Source organism: Rhinolophus hipposideros, assembly GCF_964194185.1.
Source record: "Rhinolophus hipposideros genome assembly, chromosome: 15".
NCBI classification, from domain to species: Eukaryota; Metazoa; Chordata; class Mammalia; order Chiroptera; family Rhinolophidae; genus Rhinolophus; species Rhinolophus hipposideros.
The window spans coordinates 26,212,344-26,231,683 of NC_138061.1; the positions used below are offsets into that span (position 1 = coordinate 26,212,344).

Here is a 19,340-nt window from a genome sequence, read left to right on the forward strand (position 1 = left end):
CTGCACGCAGTAGGGGAGACAGCCAATGTCAGATGATGGTAAGTGCCATAAAAAAAAAATAAAATAAGAGGATGGTAGATAATGCTGACAGCAGGTGGTAGAGGGAAGGGGGTTGATTTAAGGATGGACTGGGAGGCGGTGACTGGAAAGGAATGTCTGAGGAGATCTGGAGGAGGAGAGGGAAGAAGGGACTCATATAGCTATCAGGGGCTGGATCAGAGGATGAAGTGCAAGAGAAGGCTTCAGAAAGGTAAGCTGGTGGAAATCATTTCGTGTCTTGTCGGCCAACAACACAAGGACTCTGAATGAGATGGGGAGCAAAGGAGCAACAAAATCTGACTTACGGTTTACAGCATCACTCTCGCTGCTGTGCTGAAAATAGTCTGTCGGGAGACAAGGGAGGAAGCAGGAAGGTCAGTTAAGAGGCTGATGGTAGCTTAGATCAGGGTGAAAGTGATGAAGATGGTGAGAGTCAGGTTCTGGATGTATTTAAGGCAAAGCCAACAGGATCTATTGATTAAGTGGATATGGAATGTGCGAGAAAGGGAGGAGACAGGGATGACTCCAGAATTTTAGGGGCCTGGGAAACAGAAAGGATGAAATCACCATTAACTAAGATGGAAAAGTCTGAAAAGAGCAGGGGGTGGTGGTGAGGGCTCAGTCTGTTTTGTGCACGTTGAACTGAGAAGCCTTTTAGACATTAGATGTGTTGTGTAGGCTACAGAATATATAAGGCTAGAGTTGGAGAGGATGGGCTAAAATTATAAATATGGGCGTCACCGGCATACGTAATAATACATAATTGTATGTATACTCATACAGGATTTCCACGTATGACCACATGTAATTTGTATGATTATATGTTTATTGTCTGTCCCCCTAAACTGTAAGCTCCATGTGGCCAAGGACCATGTTTCTTCATAGCCAGCAAGGTACCTGGCATTCTTAGTCAATATTTACTGAGCAAATGGAGAAGTTGCCCAATTACTCTTTCAAGAATAGCTACAGCGGCCCACACAACGAGAAGCTGACTGGTTGCCAAGCCCAACCAGCCCAAAACAGGGCCCTGGGTCTGTCTACCCCAAGCTTGAGATTCCAGAATGTAAGTGGATACGCCTGGCACATCACACAGTCAGATATTTGGGTTTCAGCCCTGCCACATTCTCAAAGGGTGGAGTTGGGCAAGAGACTGGCCTGTTCTACCACCTCTTATTTCATCCTCACCCACTTCATGGGCAGAGATATTGATCTACCCAGGGTACATGTCTGGAGTGGCAGGAGCCCCCCAGAGGAGTAAATCCCCAAGTATTCTATGCATCATGCCAGGTGCACCCAGTACCTGAAGGGGAGAACACAGAACCTACTGGAGATGCATTAGGAGTAACAGTTAAAAACAAACAAACAAATAGAAAAAGAGTGACAATCACAACACTTGATGAAATGAAAGAATTACCTAATTCTTCTAGCTAATGTAAGACTGCCTGACCAGTGGGCGTCATGTCTCTGCTTTACCCATCAAGAGACTAGGAAGATAGAAGTAAGGCCAAAGGGTGACATGACAAGGCATAAGATTGCAACTCAATAACTTTGCAGTTTTCAACAGTTGCCTTTGTGAAGATAAAAGTGTGACCCAAAGGGGTTTGATGACTTGCTCAGGTCAACCAGCTACAGGCCCAGGCCCAGAACTCAGGTTCTAGCTCTCTGCTGAGGGCTTCTTCTGTTACACCAGTGACCAAGGAAAGGTAAGAATTACAGTGAGAGCTAGGGGAGTTTTAGGCATTGGCGTTACAACATAAAACTATGTCCTTGTCAAAGGGTAAACTGCAGATGTTACAGGAATGCCAGGTGCACGTGTGAGGTTAAGAAGGATTTCTTCCCTTATACCAAACTTGTCATCTTACAGCATTTTCTCTTGGCTTTGGACACTATGAATAAAGAGCTATTCATAGTGGGACCCAAAGAATTGACCAAATGATACACTAGCAGGTAAAAAAAATGCAGATATATACTTCAGGAAAATGTTTACATGAAAAATTCAAATGGTAGGATGAAGTTGGGTCAGCTTTCTAAAATCAACAAATAATGAGTGCTTCCTCTGGACAAGTCATTGTGCTAAATGCTGTGTGTGTGTGTGCGTGTGTGTGTGTGTGCACATGCGCAAGCGTGCGTGTGCATGGTTATGTAAGTGAGAAAGACAGACAAACAGGCACACACACACACACACACACACACACACACACACACAGGGATAAGATAGAAGCCAGGTCTTCAAGGCTTGCAATGTAGTTGCTGATGTAAGACTATAAACATCAAAGAAATGACTAATAATATGGAGCAGATAATTGTTAAGTGGCATAACGTGTCTGCGGGAGTTCTCAGAAGAAGCAATCAGGTCTACAGGGGAGTGGGTGGCACTGTCAGGCAAGGTGCTTCTAGAAAGATATGAGATTTGAGATGGACCGTGAAGGCTAGAAAGAGTCTAGGGGGAAATGGCATGAGCAAACACTGGCAGCCTTTATTGTCAGGTAAGAGAAAGAAATCATGCCTTAAAAATAAGGACTGGACCAGATTTGAACAACCTTGAAAGTTAAAGTTCTTGTATAAGTGAGGAGGTACAAAATTTTTTTCTGAACATAGAACAATAGGGCTTGAAACAGGTTAATTTAACAAACAAAACATCTTATGGGGGGACCATGGTTTGCAGGCACTGGATGAATGACTGAAGATGATTTTGCCTTTGATGGGGAACTAACTTCAACCTGGGAGATGAGTTGGACTTGAGGTGACAAGCGTGTGGAGTAGAATGTGAAGGGGCAGGTAGGTACCACCTGATGAAGGAAACACCAGCAGGTCCAATGACTAACTGGCTGGGAGGCAGAGCACAGGAGGCAGAGAAAGTCAGCAGAGAGAGATCTTCAAAGTCTAAAGTTAGGCAGCTGCAAGGATGGAAGAGCATAGGGAAGCTGCCTGAGGAGGAGAGACGCCAAGATTGGTTTTAGAAGTGCTGAATCTAAGGGTAACTACATCGCAATGTTCAGTGCATTCAGCGACACGAGTCTGGAGTCTGAGAAAGAATAGTTGAAGATACAGCTTAAGTGTCTCCCCAATGGACAAAGAGTTGTGGGACTGATTAAAATTTCTCTGGAAGTCTAATGAGAGAAAAAAATGGAATGTCAAATTGAACCACTGGTGTGCTCACACCTAGGAGGTGATGGCGGACAGGAGTGAGCTGAGAAAAAAACCAAGATAGTCTAATAAACACCACGAAGGGAAAGGGGGAGAGTTTCAAGTAGGAGAGGGCTGTCGACAGTGAAAAATGCGACAAAATCAATCATGTGGACTGAGCACATAAATAATAAATATTTGTTAAATAAATGAATGAAATAAAGGAAGAAAGGCTTTGGGTTTGAGAATCAACTTTCCTCAGTCAAAATGGCCAGGGTTGCCAAGAGGATTTCAATGTTAAATTTTACCCTGTTCCTACAAAAACACATTTCTTCTTCCACAAGTCATCCTGTCCACAACACAGACATCCTTCCCTGCTTCACCCATGTTTCCCCTCATCCTCTTTCCCAGTTTCCGCAAATCAACCAACACACCTTCGGTGTCCAAGGAGACAGGAAACTCCAACTAGAGTTTCCACTTCATTAACAACTCTGCCTGTGGCTCCTCTTACATAAAGGGATATGTGGCAATTGAGTGGAAGAGGAGACTATGTTCTAGCCCCAACTGTACTACTAACTAGCTTTAAGAGTTTGGGCAAGTTGCTCAACCTCTCTGGATGTGGGCTTTTTCATAGATAGGAGGAGGTAGGTCTATTTGGACTCCAGACAAGTTTAGAAGGTGCCTTTCAACTCTAAAGATCACGATTTTTTAAATTCTCAGAAGGTCCTTGCAACAACCTCAGAGAAGGAAGTGAGCACAAGACCCAGGGAAACGACCGTCAGACCTCTTCCCGGGGCGAAGAGCCAGGATAGGAGTGTACCGAGAAAGTGAGAAGGCGCTGCCTGGCCCTCGCGGATCACCAGTTGAAATCCCATTCCCGTGGCTGGAAAGGACCCCAAGGATCCCAACAAACCCGAGGGCTATTCCCACCCCGCACCCCATCTTGTCTAGACTCCCAGACGGACCGGAGGCTCTGAAAAGCCCTGCGGGAAAAATAAAGATTTCTTTCCCAGAGTCCTGCGGTGCTTTTGCAAGTCGGATTCCGGCAGACACGATCTGCAGCCCGATAATGACACAGACAGTCTTGGGAAAGAGCGACTGTTCTCGCCTCGCTCGCTCCGAGTTCTGGGGCCGCCTGGCCGCCAGAGCCATGCCCCGACGGGCCGGCGTCGGACCCCGGCCCGGCTGCCCGGCCGGTGGGGCCCCTGCCCCGGGCCCTCCTTCCCTCCGCCGGCCCCGCTGCGGTTTGCAAACATTTCCTGCCCCCGCCCCCACCCCCACCCCCACCCGGAGCTTCCCAGTTGGAGAGAGTTGGGCTCAAAGCCGGGTCAGCGCTCGCAGTTGCCCCAACTAGACTCCCCCGGCCACAGGGCTGGGGAAGGGGACCCCAGCCTGGCTCGGGGGCAGCCATCGGGGAAACCCGGCGCCAGGAGCCATGGGAAGTCGCCTGGGAAGCCCAAGGCTCGGGCAAGGAGGGGACAACTGGCGGGGCGCCGGTGGCCCTGTACCCTTCCCCGTCGTTACCTGCTCGCTTGCGGGGGTGTCCTGGGGCGGCCGGCCTCTCCCGGCGCTGTCTCCCCACGCAGTTGCCCATGCTGGCTCCTCAGCCGGGCCCCATGCACCGGAGGCGGCGGGCTGGTCCGCTGCTCCGCGCTCCGGCCCCGGACGGCGGCGTCCCTGGTCAACGGCTCTTGCCGCCAGCCATCGGGCGCTGCTGGATCTGCCCCCGGGGGCGCGCTGTGCCCCAACGCCGGCTTCGCCACAAACTTTGCGGCGAGGGGAGAGAGGGAGGTGGCCGACTCCCTAGCACAGTCCCAGGTGGCCGGGCCAGGGGGGCCCGCGACGGTGCCCGGCCCAAGACCAGCTCCGCTGGAGGGGCGGAGAGAGGGGGCGGTCACCGCCGCGGCTACACCCGGCTAGCTCGCGGTTCCCGGCTGGGGCCGGCCCCCCGGAGCCTGTCACTCACCTGCCTAACCCCGCCCCAGCCCGGCCCAGCTCCTTGCTGTGGGCTCGCAGTGCCCTCGCCGCCGCCGCCGCCACCGCCCGCCCCAGGTGCGCATGTGACCGACGGCACCGCCCCCTTGGGCCGGATCTGATTTCTCATTGGCTTCCCCCAGGGTGCGTACCGCCCCTCGACCCCACCCAACTAGGGGCCCGCCCCGCCGCCCGTCTCCGGGGTAGCAGGGCCGGGAATTATTCGCCTTCAATGGCCCCCGGCTGCGTGCCCAGCAGCCACCTCCCCTCCCCGCGCCGCCACGGCCACTCCAGGCTCCGCCCCCTTGGGGGAGGGCCCATCCCACTCCTCCCTAGAACCGCCTGCCCTGGAGCCGGCAGGCACGTGATCAGGGAGCGCCCCGCCTTCTGCTTCCGCCAGGCGATTGGCTCAGGAGGCGCACGCGCTGAGAGTTCCGTTCGTGCCACCGCCCACTTCCCCTCCCACGGTCTCTGGTTCGCGTCATGGCCGCCGCCGCCACTCTGGAGGCGGTGGCTCCCACAGGCGCCCTGCGGGGCCTCGTGCACGACTTCGTCATGGGTCAGCAGGAGGGCCCCGCTGACCGAGTGGCTGCAGGTACGGCAGACGGCGCTGCGCGGCTTTCGCATGGGGGCCAACGGGAGGGAGCGGCCTCAGCATAGACGTGGGGCGGGAAGGGAGTGAGGGACAGCGGTGACTTTGAGAGATCGGTCTCGGGCAGATTGTGAGCACCGCGTGCTTAAGAGGCGTAACAGTTACTTGCATCTTCCTTAATACGCCCTTACGCCCCTCATCTTGGTGTATAGCCACCCCGTGCGCCGGCACGTTACCTGGGAGAGTGATTACCATTTCACAGGTGGGAATCCGGCCTAGCGAGGGCCAGCGGCTCGCAGATGAGGCAGGTGGGGGACTGGGACGCGGCCCCGGGTCCTCCAGGGCAGAGTCTGGTGACCACGTCGCGAAAGCTCTTTGATCCTGGGGGGTTAACGGGACGAGAAGCACACTCAGAGGCATCGGCTCCAGTCGCGTGGCGTGTTGGGAGGGGCCGGCGGCCTGATCGTGGACGGGCTGTAATTGGAGAGGAGGAGAGAAGCCAGCCTGGGGGGAGTGTGAGGTGTTAGACGCGTCCTTAAGACTGTCCCTCCGTTTCTTAGTAGTCAAGTCCTTGATTAATTTGCTTCATGACTATTTCATGTGGTGTTTGGTTTTCTATTTTTCCCAGATCTCCAGTTTCCTGCATTTGACAAGTTCAGGGATCTGTTAGTTCTGACAGCTTATGTAAGGTTTGAATGAACAAATGCCAGGTTTCTTTGAATTCTCTTTTAGAAAAAAAATTAGAAGTTATTGAATATTAGGAGGCCTAATATTATTCAGACCTCGTGTTACGTAAGAGAATACAAAATCTCATGAATACAGAAGAGTTTTGCGTATTTTTGAAAATTGTGCAGTCTTGAGAAAAAGTAAAGGACGCATTGCTCTTGAACATTTAACATGTTAACTTTTAGAATATGTGATACATGAATAAAGTAAATCTGCAAGAAGTGCAATACTTTGCTCCTTAGCAATTACACTTTTATCCAGTTATTTATTCAATAATTCCACCGTTATTGAATATATATTATTCTTTAAACAGATGCAAAGCAATAGGAACATAAATACAAATTAGACTAGCTATGTATCTGCCACTGTAGTGTGGTGGGAGAGGAAACCATGCAAACAGATAGTACACTACACCATGAAAAGAGCTATAAAAGATATGTGCAAGGTGGCATGGAAGCATCAAGGAGCAAATGCCTGATGCTGCCATTCCACTAAGCTTAACTGCTTACAGCTTTATGAAGCTTAGTGTGTTATTAGTGCTTACAATTATAATGAACAAGTACAGTGTGTTTTCAATGCCATTTTTCCTGGTGTTTTATTATGAACATTTTAAAACACGGCAAAGTCTAAAGAATTACATAAGAAACATACATACGAGTACCCCACCACCTAGATTTTGCCATTACCAATTTAATGTAACTTGCTTTATCACATATCTATCCATACGTTTAATTTGCAGATGTCAGTACACTTCCCCCTAAATACTTTGGTAGGTGTATTTGTTTACAGTTTAATTTGGTGTAAAATTCATATCCAGTGAATTGTACAAATCCTATGTATAGTCACTGATTTTGAAAAATGTATACACCTACCTTCTACCAAGATAAAGAACATGGCTATATTAGTGTTACTAGTAACTATTCTTTCACATTTATATATCATGAACACAATAATTCTGCATTTTTCAAATGCAGAACACACTTGAGAAGACGATGTGAATAAGAATGGCCAAGTTCTTATAAATGTCCTTGTAAAACTTATGTTTTTATACCTGAAAAAAATGGCCTAAACTGTTGTCTAGTTTAAATTGAACTCAGCTCAGCTAAGACTGTAACACCAGCCCTGTTGTAACTTAACCCTTCAGACTAAGAAAGGAGGTTGGTAGTAACAGATAAGTAACAGAGGGGTAGCAACACAAGGTTGAAAGGTTTGGGGGGTTGTGTTATGCATAACCTTGGATTCCAGGCAAAGGGACTTGAATGATCTATTGTAGTTAATAGGAGTCATGGTAGATCCTTGAGCAAAGGGGTCGCATAATGAAAGCAAATTTGAGAAGAATTAAATTGGTATTCCCGATCTTAGCTTACAGCCCTAGCCAGGATTGGTGAAGGCTGACCAGGTTTTGAAGCATCCCTAGAATAAGATGGGATCCTCCATCTAATGTCAAGCTTTGTTAGTGCTCGACTAACAGGACCACTGAAAGGACCACTGTGTATTAAGCCACTCACAGTGGTAGCCTCTCCTACAAATTGTAAATGCAGAAGGAACACCCTGTTAGCACAGAGGCAGCTACCACCAACTTTGTTTTGTATCTGGGTTCCTGATGAAAGTAAGTATCAGATAGAAAGGTTCAAATGATGGAAGAGAAATGACCTGGCAGTCAAAGGCTGCCCCTACCTGGCTCCAGCCTTTACTCTCGCTAGTCCCCTCCTGGACCTTTAGTTCCAGGCAGCCACCTTGATTTGCTATTCCCGGAATGGCTTCCTTCCCTAGCTCTGTCTAATCAAAGGTAAATGTAGGATTCAAGGCCCAGATTGAGGGCTCACTGCCTGCCTTCCAAGTGATTTTTGATTACTTCAACCAGACATCATCTCACACTTCAGAATCTGTGTGGTATTTATTTCTCAACCACTCATAAACTTATTAGCAGACTTGTTTAGTAGCTATTTCTGTACGTATCTCCACATCCTACTCTGCTTTTCCTACCAACAGAGTCTCCTGGAGAGTAGCATAAGTAGATGTGCAGTAAAAAACTGAATAAGTGAATGGAAATGAGAAAAGGAAGAATCTGGAATTTGAGGCCTAACTAGTTATAGGGCTTGAAGGAGAGGGAGAACTCTAGGATGACCCCAAGTTTTTGAGCCTGATGATAAGCAAAAGAGAAGTACTTTGTCCAAAAATGGAGGTTGGGAAAGGAACTGATTTTGAAGTGATTTTTGGACATGTTGAAATTACAGGTGATGGATATAAATTTTCATCCTCTTAGTTATTTATATTTTCTTTTTTTCAGCCTTTATTATATTGTCCCACATTTGTGATTCCCTGAGGAGACCACTCTTCCTGAATCCAAAAGATTGCTAAAGGACAGTAAAATGTAGTTCTGAGAAATGTGTGTAGCACCCTCAGCAGAAAGGACATTTGGAGAGCTTAATTGGAACTGAGTCCTGATTGGGATTTTTCTTCTTCCTGCGTCCTTATATCCTCCCCCTTCCCCTTTTGGCTGCTGCTCCAGATTCTCAAGAGGCTGCAACTCCATCAGACAGAGGTCTGATTGTGCAGTCTATGTCAGGCTCATGTAAATACATCTTTGATGACTCCTCAGTGCCCCACACGAACCCTGCTGTGGAAGTTGTGTGTAGTTAGGAGGTGCTAGTAGGTCCATTTTTAGAGAGCAAATCTTGGACAGCTTGCAAAAGTTTAGGCCTGCCTACATAATGAAAGGAACTTTCATTTGTTTTTTCCTTAATGCCAGTGATACTCCCCTTAGGAAAATTAAGTCTTTATTAGCTCTTTCATCCCAGGAGTCCAAGTACACAATTAACAGTACCTCCAGATATTCAGGTATTTTTTCATTTGGGAGTATTTATAGTGTTAAGAGAATGATGCACTTAAAGTAAGTGAGAGATGGTCCATAAACCCAGGAATTTTACTCCTTTCTTATGTTAACCCAGTCTGTTTATATCACTATGGTAACAGTGAACTTCTTACACTGTGATTGTGTTAGATGTCTTTCTGCCCCAACAGACTGTGGGCTCCTTAAAAACTTTCTGTCTATATTTCTATCTCCAGCCTCTAACACAATATCTGATTTATATTAGGTGTTCAGTAAATGTCAAATGAAAAAAATGAAAACAAATGCGCATGACAATTTTTTAAAAGAATTATGGAGGAAACACAGAAGAGATTAATTCTGTTTTGGGAATCAAGTAAGGTTTCCCAAGAGTTGACATTTGAGCTGAGTCTTGAAGAGTTGAAGTTCCTCAGATTGAGAAGGGCAGAAAAGAGGCATTCCAAACCAAGGGAATGTTTACGAGATTAAGGATATGGAAGAACTGGACATGTTGCAATTTCATGTGACTGAATGATAGGAGTCATGAGGAAAGGTGAGCTAGAGGGGGTTGGGGGACTCGACTGTGAAGGACATCACGCCCCACACAGTGAGGTCTTAGGCAACAAGGAGCAGCCGGAGGTGGGTGGGCGGGAAGGTAACTGCATTTGTGGGAGGTGATCCTGGATAGAGTGTGGATGGATTGGAAGCCTTTTTTTTTTTTTAATTGAGGTAAAATGCACCACTTTAACTATTGTAAGTGTACAGTGAATTGGCTTTTAGTATATTCACAATGTCTGCCACCATCACCACTGTCTAAAAATTCCAGAACAGTTTCATCAAACATGGAGGGCTGTTTTGAAATCTGTCGCTGTATGGTCCGGTCATAGGGATGAAAAGGAAGAGTCATATTTAAAAGACATTTCTGAGGTAGACTCAACAGAACTAGAATAAGATATTAAATTTAGCCGCCTTTGTTGAAAGCATCCTCAAAATACTGTTCTAGTTTTTTTTTGCGACCTTGCCATTTTCTTAACTCTTATTTACTGTTGTGTGATAGCTGTAAAGCTAATGTAAATAATACCTTTGTTTTCCCTTAATTTTGTATTACTTTCATACTTTTTATGTTTGTGCTGCATTAATTCAAGGTGGGATCCTTGTGAAAGAAGGAAAACTAAAGGGCTCTACCAGGAGAGTTCACCCATATATTTGGGTTCAAGGAATCGTGCAAAAGGATGTTTCTTTGTAATGATAAAGCAGCTAGTTTCATAATGAGGTATACTGAATGCTGAAGAAGCCTTTTTCATTTATAAAATTTGGGACAACTTATAGTAGTGGGAATTGACTGGTAGGAGGCATGAGGGAACTTTTTCAGGTGATGGAAATATTCTGTATCTTGATTGGGGTGTTGGTTACTCAGGGTACATTTTTGTTAAAACTTATCAAATGTCTGTGCATTTCACTGTGTAAATGTTACCTACAGTTTTTAGAAAATTAGAGGCAACTAATTTAGGCAGGTCTTTGTCTCACAGCACTTGAGATATTTCCAAAGATAAACCCTCGCCCAGCATCCACAGAAGACTTGGATGAATCAGTTCAGTGATGATGAATGATTCGATTCAGTGATGTTCTTTGCTAGTAACAATTATCAGTCCCTTATACCTTCCTATGTACAATTACTAATTCCTTCTGATACTAGTTTTTAGATGGGCTTTTCAGTAGAGTTTTCCTGGGCTCTAGCCAGGAGTTTCCAAAAACAGTATCCTTTTCACCCTCCAAAATAGTGCAATACTCTTATGGTTTATAACCCAGAAATGAGATCTCTCTTCACTTAAGTGTTACCATTAAGGAATGGGGTATAGAATCCAAATATCAGTTCCTTGGTCTGTCTTGCTGGTCTGGCTGCTGCCCCTTCCCCCACCCTATACTATAGCCTGCGTATTTTTCCCTTGGCTCTTTCTCAGGAGCAGGGGCAGCAGCTGAGCTGGCCTTCCACATCCTGGTACGAGTAGGGCTAAGAGTGTCTGATGTCTAACTTGGTGCCAGTCGCCAGCTGTGATTCCCAACTAGAGTGCTCCTTTCCTCGGTCTGATTGGACTTCTCCTTATTCTAGTACCAGAGCGGGTCTGGGCCCAGCTCAGCTCACAGACATTGCTCTGAGACCACAGACTTAAGGAGAACTGGAAATTGAGTTTTCTCAAGCCTTTTTTTTTTTTCCATTGTAGCCAAAGCCCAACATTTAGAGTTAGGTGGGTCAGGAACCTAAAACAGGCTCCTGGAAGTAATTGCCTGATTACCACACCTTATTGAGCTAGAACTCCTCTCTGTTAACCAAACCCTTAGGAAGATTACTAATCTTTTACTCTTTGTTTCTGCTTTGAAAGTATATCCTAAGATGCTTCTGTTAGATCTATGTGAATTACTATTGTGCTGTTAAAATTGCATTTAAAAAAATAAGTAATATATTCACATGGTACAACATTCAAAAGGTGCAAAAGGATATGTAGTGAGAATTCTCCCATCCCAAGATGGAATGCAGACTGTGACAAGTGAATCTACTGTATTACTAGTGTATGATAAATATATCCTCACTTAAGGGAGTGGGGGTAAAAGCTGATGTGCGTGACGTTGGAAAACAATATTTTGTCTGGAAACTATAATGCTTAAGACAAAACTGTACATAAATACTGCACTCTGCTTATAAATTTGTTTCTCACAGTGGCTGATAATTCTGAAAGTAATTTATATCTTTACTAGGGTTGAAAAATAATAAATGGTACATAATGGGAACCAGGTTTCTAGCTGTCAGAGAAATGAACCCTGTGGTACTTTACTGTGATCTTATGTTTAATATATATGGAAAGATATAGAAATAATGATAGATGTGTATGTATAGGTGGATTAGAATATGTACATATATTCTCCATATATATTTTCTCTCTCTGCTAAGGAGGGCCTAGAAGCAGGGACACTCCAGGGCAACAAGCACAGTCACACCCAGATGTTGGTTTCTGATACCATTCTCCAATAAAAGGAACCAGTACTTCTTGGAGAAAAGGTTGATGGTAGGTTTGGAACAGGGAAATTACAAGATGAGCCTATAGTACAGTAAGTCGTCACTTAATGTCATGGATAAATTCTGCAACTTTAAGCGAAACAAATAGAGAAACCAATTTTACATAGGCTAATTGATATAAACAATGGTTAAGTTCTTCCGGCATTTCATCAACTTTACAAGGCACGGACGCTGAACAAAAGGACAGTATTTGAGGACCTGCTGTATTTGTAATGCCAAAAAGTAAGAAAGTGCTTTAAAAAAATAAAAGGATAGGTAGTGCATGTCAATGAGACACAGGAATCAACCTAAGAAGCTCCCACTGACTAAAGATAGAAATTTGAGCAACAAAATAACCTAGTATTGGACTATGAGTCTATGCTGATATGAAATAAAGTACTGAATAAATAAAGAGGAAGAAAGATGAATCTCCCTTACAGAATAATTCCAAAATATAGGTAAGATGTTCCTCCTTCTAGGAAAATGGAGCTTAATCTCCCCCTCCTTCTCCACCTTGAGTGTGGGCTGGATTTAGTGATTGCTTTCCAAAGGAAAGGGGGAAGCAGTAACTGTATAATGCAGAGACTCGGCTGATACTACCTTCACCAAGTGATGAGAGTTAAAATCACTAGTGATGAGTCATGTTGATATCGTGTACCCCTGATATGAAATCAAGAGAGGGCACTTGTCTGTGCTAGTCGTCCCAAAATCCAAGACCCCAGTCTAAAAATAAGGAAAGCATCAAATGAACGCAAATTGAGGGATATTCTGTAAAGTACTTCTTTAAAATATCAAGGTCATGGAAAAAGAGGAAGACTTAGAAATTTTCACAGACCAGAAGAGACTAAGGATTTATGATGGCTGATTGCAGTGTGGTATCCTTAATTGGATCCTGGAACAGAAAATGACATTAGTGGAAAAACAAATAAAGCTCAAATAAAATCTAGAGTTTAATTAATAGTAATGTACCAACGGTAACCTCTCTTAGTTTTGACAAGTGTATCATGTAAGATGTTAACATTCAGGGAAACTGCAGGTGAAGTGTATACAGGAATACTCTGTTCCATCTTTATAACTTTTCTTTAAATCTAAAATTATTCTAAAATACAACCTTTGTTTTTAAAAAGTCTACCTCTCAACCCTCTATGTATCCAGTGTCTCTCTCTAGAAACAAAAAATATTACTAGTATCTTTTATTTTCCAGAGATATAAATAAATACAAATAGAAATAAATCCCTCCCTTTAAAAACAATGCTATGCACATACATATACTATTTATGTACACTGTTCTGCTTTTAGATCTTGTCCCATTATCAGCATATATATTAGGGGTGCCAAAAAATGTATACAAGTGGACACTGGTCAACGTTGCTCAAGCAGTAGTTCACTGTAATCAGAAGTGTCTGGATGCTGATGGTAACCACTTTGAGCACCTTTTGTAATTGTAGAAGTCAAACGTGACTTGTATTCATCTTTTGTTACCGGTATATATTAGGTATTACAATTTTAATAGTTTATACATTTTTTTGGCTCCGTGTGTGTACGCGCGTGCAGCTTCAATCTTTCTTCACTTTTTTTCCTAAGTAGCTGCAGAAAATTCCATTGTATGGATGTACTATACTTTATTTAACTGGTTTATTGATGGCCATTTGTTTGTAGTCATTTGCTATTATAAATAATTCTGTAATGAATAACCTGATAGATGCATTATTTTGTGCTTTTAAAAGTATATAGAATAAATTTCAAGATTTCCTGTGTTAAGGCATATGTACACTTGCAATTGTGAAATTACCCTCCATAAAGGAGTTGTTCCAGTTTATACTCCACCTACAATGTGTGAAAGTGCCTTTTTCTGCATATTACCACCAAACATAAGTGTTAGGAAGTTTTTTTCTCTTTGCCAATCTAGTAAATTAAAAACAAAGTTTATGTGTAGTTTAATTTCTATTGTGAACATGGTTTAGCATCTTTTGTGAAATGCCTGTTCGTTTTTTGTTTCTGTCCATTTTAAAACTGGTTGTTGGTCTTTTTCTCATTGATTTGTAGGAGCTTTTTATATATCGGTAAAATAGCTCTTTGTTGTAAGAATTGCAAACATTTTTTCCCAATTTGTCTTATGATGAGTTTTTTGCCTTGCTGAAAATCCAATTATTTTTCATGTAGCTGATTTTTAACCAATCTTTCTTTTATGACTTCTGAATTTTATGTTATACTTAAAATTTTCCCTCATGTTTTTTTTTCTTTAATCCATTTAAAATTTATTTTGGTGAGGGGCGGCCGGATGGCTCAGTTGGTTAGAGCGTGAGCTCTCAACAACAAGGTTGCCAGTTCAATTCCCACATGGGATGGTGGGCTGTGCCCTCAACAACTAGATTGAAGGACAACGACTTGGAGCTGATGGGCCCTGAAGAAACACACTGTTCCCCAATATACCCCAATAAAAATTTTTTTTAAAATTTATTTTGGTGAAAGATTCAGAGCCAATGTTAATTTTTCCAAATATATTCAATCATCTCAACACCATTTACTGAATAGTCTTGTTTTTCCCGTTAATTGGAATATGATTTTTAAAATCATTTATTCTCATAGGTATTTGTGTCTCTGGCTAGACTTTATTCTGTTTCCATTGATAGCTTTGTCTGACTGTGGACTCCTACTACACTGGTTGCTTTGGGGTTTTTTACTTGTGGAAAATTTCAAGTATATTCAAAAGTATAAAATATTTTAATTGTTGTGACTTTATAACTGTCTTTTAATATCTGGAAGTTCTGCCTTCCCTCCCTATCCCATAACTCTTTTTTTGAATTTTGCCTGTCTAATTATATATTATTTTTCACACATTAACATTAGACTAAGCTTATCTAGTTACCCCCAAAATTCTACTGCTTGTCTTAAAATTATAGAGATTATCTTAAAATTATAGATTACTTTGGGAGATTTGTTATCTTGAGTCTTTCAAGAATATGGCTTGCCTTTCTATTTGAGTTTTCTTTTGTGATCCTCAGTGGTGCTTTAAAGTTTTCACCATTTACATCTTCACATTTTTAAAGTTCGTATCCAGGTATTTCTCTATTTTTGTTTTGGTGGGAGGATGGCTATTGTAAATAGGATCTTTTATACATATATATCATTTTACAAGCTATTGTGTTTATATATGTGAAGTGTTTTGTGTTTTTTAATTTTTATTGGGGAATATTGGAGAACAGTATGTTTTTTCAGGACCCATCAGCTCCATGTCAAGTCAGTTGTTTCAATCTAGTTATGGAGGGCGCAGCTTACTGGCCCATGTGGGAATTGAACCAGTGACCTTGGTGTTATGAGCACCGCACTCTAACCACTGACCCAACCAGCCACCCAAAGTTTCTTAATTTAATAATATTCATTTTCTACCCAGCCTCCCTAACGAGTTGTTTTACTTGTGATACTTTTTCAGTGTTTCGCTTGGATTTTCTGGGTACACGATAATGTACATGTACAATCTACAAATGCTATATTTACTTTTCAGTTTTTATACTTGAAGCAGAATATTCAAAGTGTTACATGTTACAGTAACGCTTCTCATTTAGGAGGGGCTCTTGGCAAGCATAGTGGGCCCCATGGTACAAACCCTAGGGTAGGCAGGAAACATTGCTAATTAGAGCCATTGAACCCTGGGATAGGGTTTGGGTTTTGTTTTTTTCATATTTCTCTCTTTTCTTTCCTCCAGGTGTGAAATCTGGAAGCTATACAGTGTTACAAGTGGTGGAAGCCCTTGGGTAAGAGGCTCTGTTCTAGAATGCCCAGCCCAGCCGATGCATCCTTAGAAAGTTATTTTGTGCACCGCTGCTTCCCTGGAGCTAATTGCTCCTGAATTTCTCCTACTGTAGCCCAACACCTTCCTCCCCCACCCCCTCCCCGCGATCAGAAACTCAGGCTAAGCCTGTGTTTCTCCTGATAAAAGTTTCATGCCACTTGATTAAGGCTCTAAGGAAGTGTTGGGAACACGCAGCCTGTGGCCACATCAGCCCCTGGATCAGCCCACAGGTTTGGGGTGAGGTGCATGGTTGAAGGCCATTAACTGTTATTTAATTAGAATTGTGTTTCCTCTTCTGCTTCATACCCACCGACTCCCAAGGGATTCTAGTTAGCCTACATCTGACTCAGACCTGCCAGTGGGCCCTATCTGGGGTGTTGCCAGGAAGCTGACCTTGCACTAGGTCCCCACTATAAGAAAAGACTTGGGGAAACAGCTGGAAGATCCTTGTTGCGACCAGATATTCTAAGGACGTGAGGAAGTATGTGCTCGTAGTCTAATGCCTGCTTTCCTCATATTTCTTACTTGGTAGACGTAGACCGTTTAAATTGCCAGGTCTTAGCAAAGGTTAACAGTCATGTCCAGCATGTCTTCCAAAACAGAGGAAAGTAGAAAATTTATGTGGATGCCGTAGGTTACTATTATACATTCCTTCCACATATGTGACCATTTGGCTTTCTACTCGTGTTGTTCTGGGATTGGTTCATTCAAAAAAAATAATAACACCTTTACTCAAATATAAATAAAAATTCATGTCTCAAAACATCAAACACTCGAAGTCATCAAAATGGCGGCGTGAGGTGAGTCTCTGTAAAGCTCCCCTGGAATTTACAACTAATCAAACAACAATAACTGCACAAAGGACCCCCTGCACAGCAGACAGGCAAGACGAAGAGGCCCACTACTGAATTCACCTAAATGTGGGCGAATCACGCGAGGCTGGGGGAGGGAAGGGAGAAGTGTGGAGACGGAGCCTCGCGTGCGCAGGACACAGACCTAGCTCAGTGCTCCAAGCTCGCTGCATCCCGGAACTACCCCAGCTGCGGGAGAGGGAACTCGGACTGCTAGGGCTCCGCTTGTGGCCCACAGGGCCGAGGGGGCAGCATACAACACAGCTGAACCCAACCCTCACGGCACAGACGTCAGAGAAAGACTGAGGGAAGAAGGCTGAAAACGGTGGTTTAAGCCATCACTGCTGAGCAGAGAACGGAAGCCTTAGGCACTGAGACTAGCCGCCCCCCTCACACTCTCTCAGAGCTCGCCCTGCCCCACCTGCCTGGTGCTAGAAGCGGAACAGTAGCAGTGTCAGATCAAAAGAACAGAATAGTTGCTGTACTGAGAACTGTGGACTGCAGACACAGATTCGCAGCCCAACTAGTTCCAGCAAAAGGGAGGGAGCTGTGGAACCAGGACTGGCTGTGGTGGTGGACACCACCATTGCTCTGGGCCACCTCTTACAACTCACCCCGCCCCTGGCCCCACCTATCTGGGTGGATCCCTGCAGGAGTAAACAGAACTGCTGAAAAATACTGGCTCTTAATCTGGTGCAGGAAGAGCTTTGGAATTTCAAAAGCTCTCGGCATACCCTCATGAACACTGCACCTTGTGATCCAGGTGAACTATTAACAGAGGAGAAGCCCGTCTCCCAGGGAATCCCCCCATTGTGTGAGAAGCTGGAATAGTGCAGAGAAAACATAGCACTATCGTGTGAGAGAGAAAAAAAAGCATTCTACCAGCAAGTACTGGAAAACAAAAGAAAGACCTCTTCCTATCAACCTGTTGCAGAAGCCACTCCTATAGATGTCTAGGAAGAGAAATAATAAATCAGTAATTGCCATGAATAACCAACGCAACAAGACAGCTAAGAAAGAAAGTGAAAAGTCTCCAGAAAAGGAACTTAAAGATATGGAAATATGTGACTTAAATGACAGAGAATTCAAGATTGCAGTTCTGAAAAAACTCAACGAGATGCAAGAAAACACAGAAAGGAAGTTTAATGAACTCAGAAACACCATCAAAGAACAACATGAGCATTTTATGAAAGAGATTGAAATTTCAAAAAAAGAACCAAATAGAACTTCTGGAGATTAAGAACTCAATAGAAGAAATTAAGAATGAAATAACCACCTTAGGTAGTAGAGTTAACCAGAAGGAGAAAAGAATCAGTGACATCGAACATACAAACCTAGAAATTACACAGATGGAAGAAGAAAGAGACTTGAGACTTAAAAGAAATGAAAGAACTCTACAAGAACTTTCTGACTCGATCAGAAAGAGCAATATAAGAATAAAGGGCATACCAGAAGGAGAAGAGAGAAGGGAACAGAGAATATATTCAAACAAATTGTTGGTGAGAACTTCCCAAACTTGTGGACAGAACTGGATCCTCGAATCCAAGAAGCAAATAGAACACCTAATTACCTCAATCCCAACAGGCCTTCTCCAAGGCACATTGTATTGAAGCTGACTAAAATCAACGACAAAGAAAGAATCCTCAAGGCAGCCAGGGAAAAGCAAACGGTAACCTACAAAGGAAAGTCCATTAGATTATCATCAGATTTTTCACCAGAAACTCTACAAGCCAGGAGGGAGTGGAACCAGATATTCAAACTATTGAAAGAGAGAAATTATGAGCCAAGAATAATATATCCAGCAAAGATATCTTTTAGATATGAAGGAGGAATAAAGACCTTTCCAGACTTACAGAAGCTGAGGGAATTTTCTAATACACGATTTGCATTACAAGAAAAACTAAAGGAGGCTATTTGGCCACCATCAACAGGGACAATTTGTGGCAACCAAAACATAAAAAGGGGGAGAGTAAAGGCCTGAACTGGAATATGGGAATAGAGAAAGTAAGCGTACTGAAGAAACTGGAATACTCTAAATATCAAACTTTCTTTTACATAAACTCAAGGGTAACCACTCAAAAAACATCCAAATCTGAAATATATACTGTAATAAAAGAAGAAACAGAGGGAAACATCATAGAATACTACCACACAGAAATAATAGACAACAACAAAAAGGCAAAGAAACAATGGAGACACAGCCTTACCAGAAAACTAAAGACAGAATGACAGGAAATCCTCACATATCAATAATCACCCTGAATGTAAATGGACTGAACTCACCAATAAAGAGACACAGAGTAGCAGATTGGATCAAAAAACTAAACCCAACCATATGCTGCCTACAAGAGACACAT

At 43.5% G+C, this 19,340-nt stretch overlaps 2 protein-coding genes across 6 annotated transcripts in view; one reads left to right on the plus strand and one right to left on the minus strand.

Annotated features, from left to right (window-relative positions):
- The window catches only part of UBTD1 (ubiquitin domain containing 1), a 52,874-nt gene extending 47,668 nt beyond the window's left edge, over positions 1 to 5,206 (minus strand). The window contains exons 1-2 of one of the 3 annotated variants that reach the window (XM_081073504.1): positions 4,690 to 5,088; positions 345 to 383 (exon numbers count right to left, since the gene is read on the minus strand). In XM_081073504.1, coding sequence (XP_080929630.1) covers positions 345 to 383; positions 4,690 to 4,759 — 109 coding nt within the window. In that variant the 5' untranslated portion in view covers positions 4,760 to 5,088. Of the gene's footprint in view, positions 1 to 344; positions 384 to 4,689 lie in introns of all 3 variants that reach the window. The other 2 variants (XM_081073505.1, XM_081073506.1) reach the window with 2 other exon arrangements.
- Positions 5,207 to 5,521: 315 nt separating this feature from the next.
- Positions 5,522 to 19,340, plus strand: part of MMS19 (MMS19 homolog, cytosolic iron-sulfur assembly component) — a 37,524-nt gene continuing 23,705 nt past the window's right edge. Inside the window, exons 1-2 of one of the 3 annotated variants that reach the window (XM_081073510.1) lie at positions 5,522 to 5,734; positions 16,046 to 16,094. Coding sequence is in view for 2 of the 3 variants with exons in the window: in XM_081073508.1 (XP_080929634.1) it covers positions 5,623 to 5,734; positions 16,046 to 16,094 (161 nt within the window). In the remaining variant the exon portion in view is untranslated. The remainder of the gene's footprint in view (positions 5,735 to 16,045; positions 16,095 to 19,340) is intronic. The other 2 variants (XM_081073508.1, XM_081073509.1) reach the window with 2 other exon arrangements.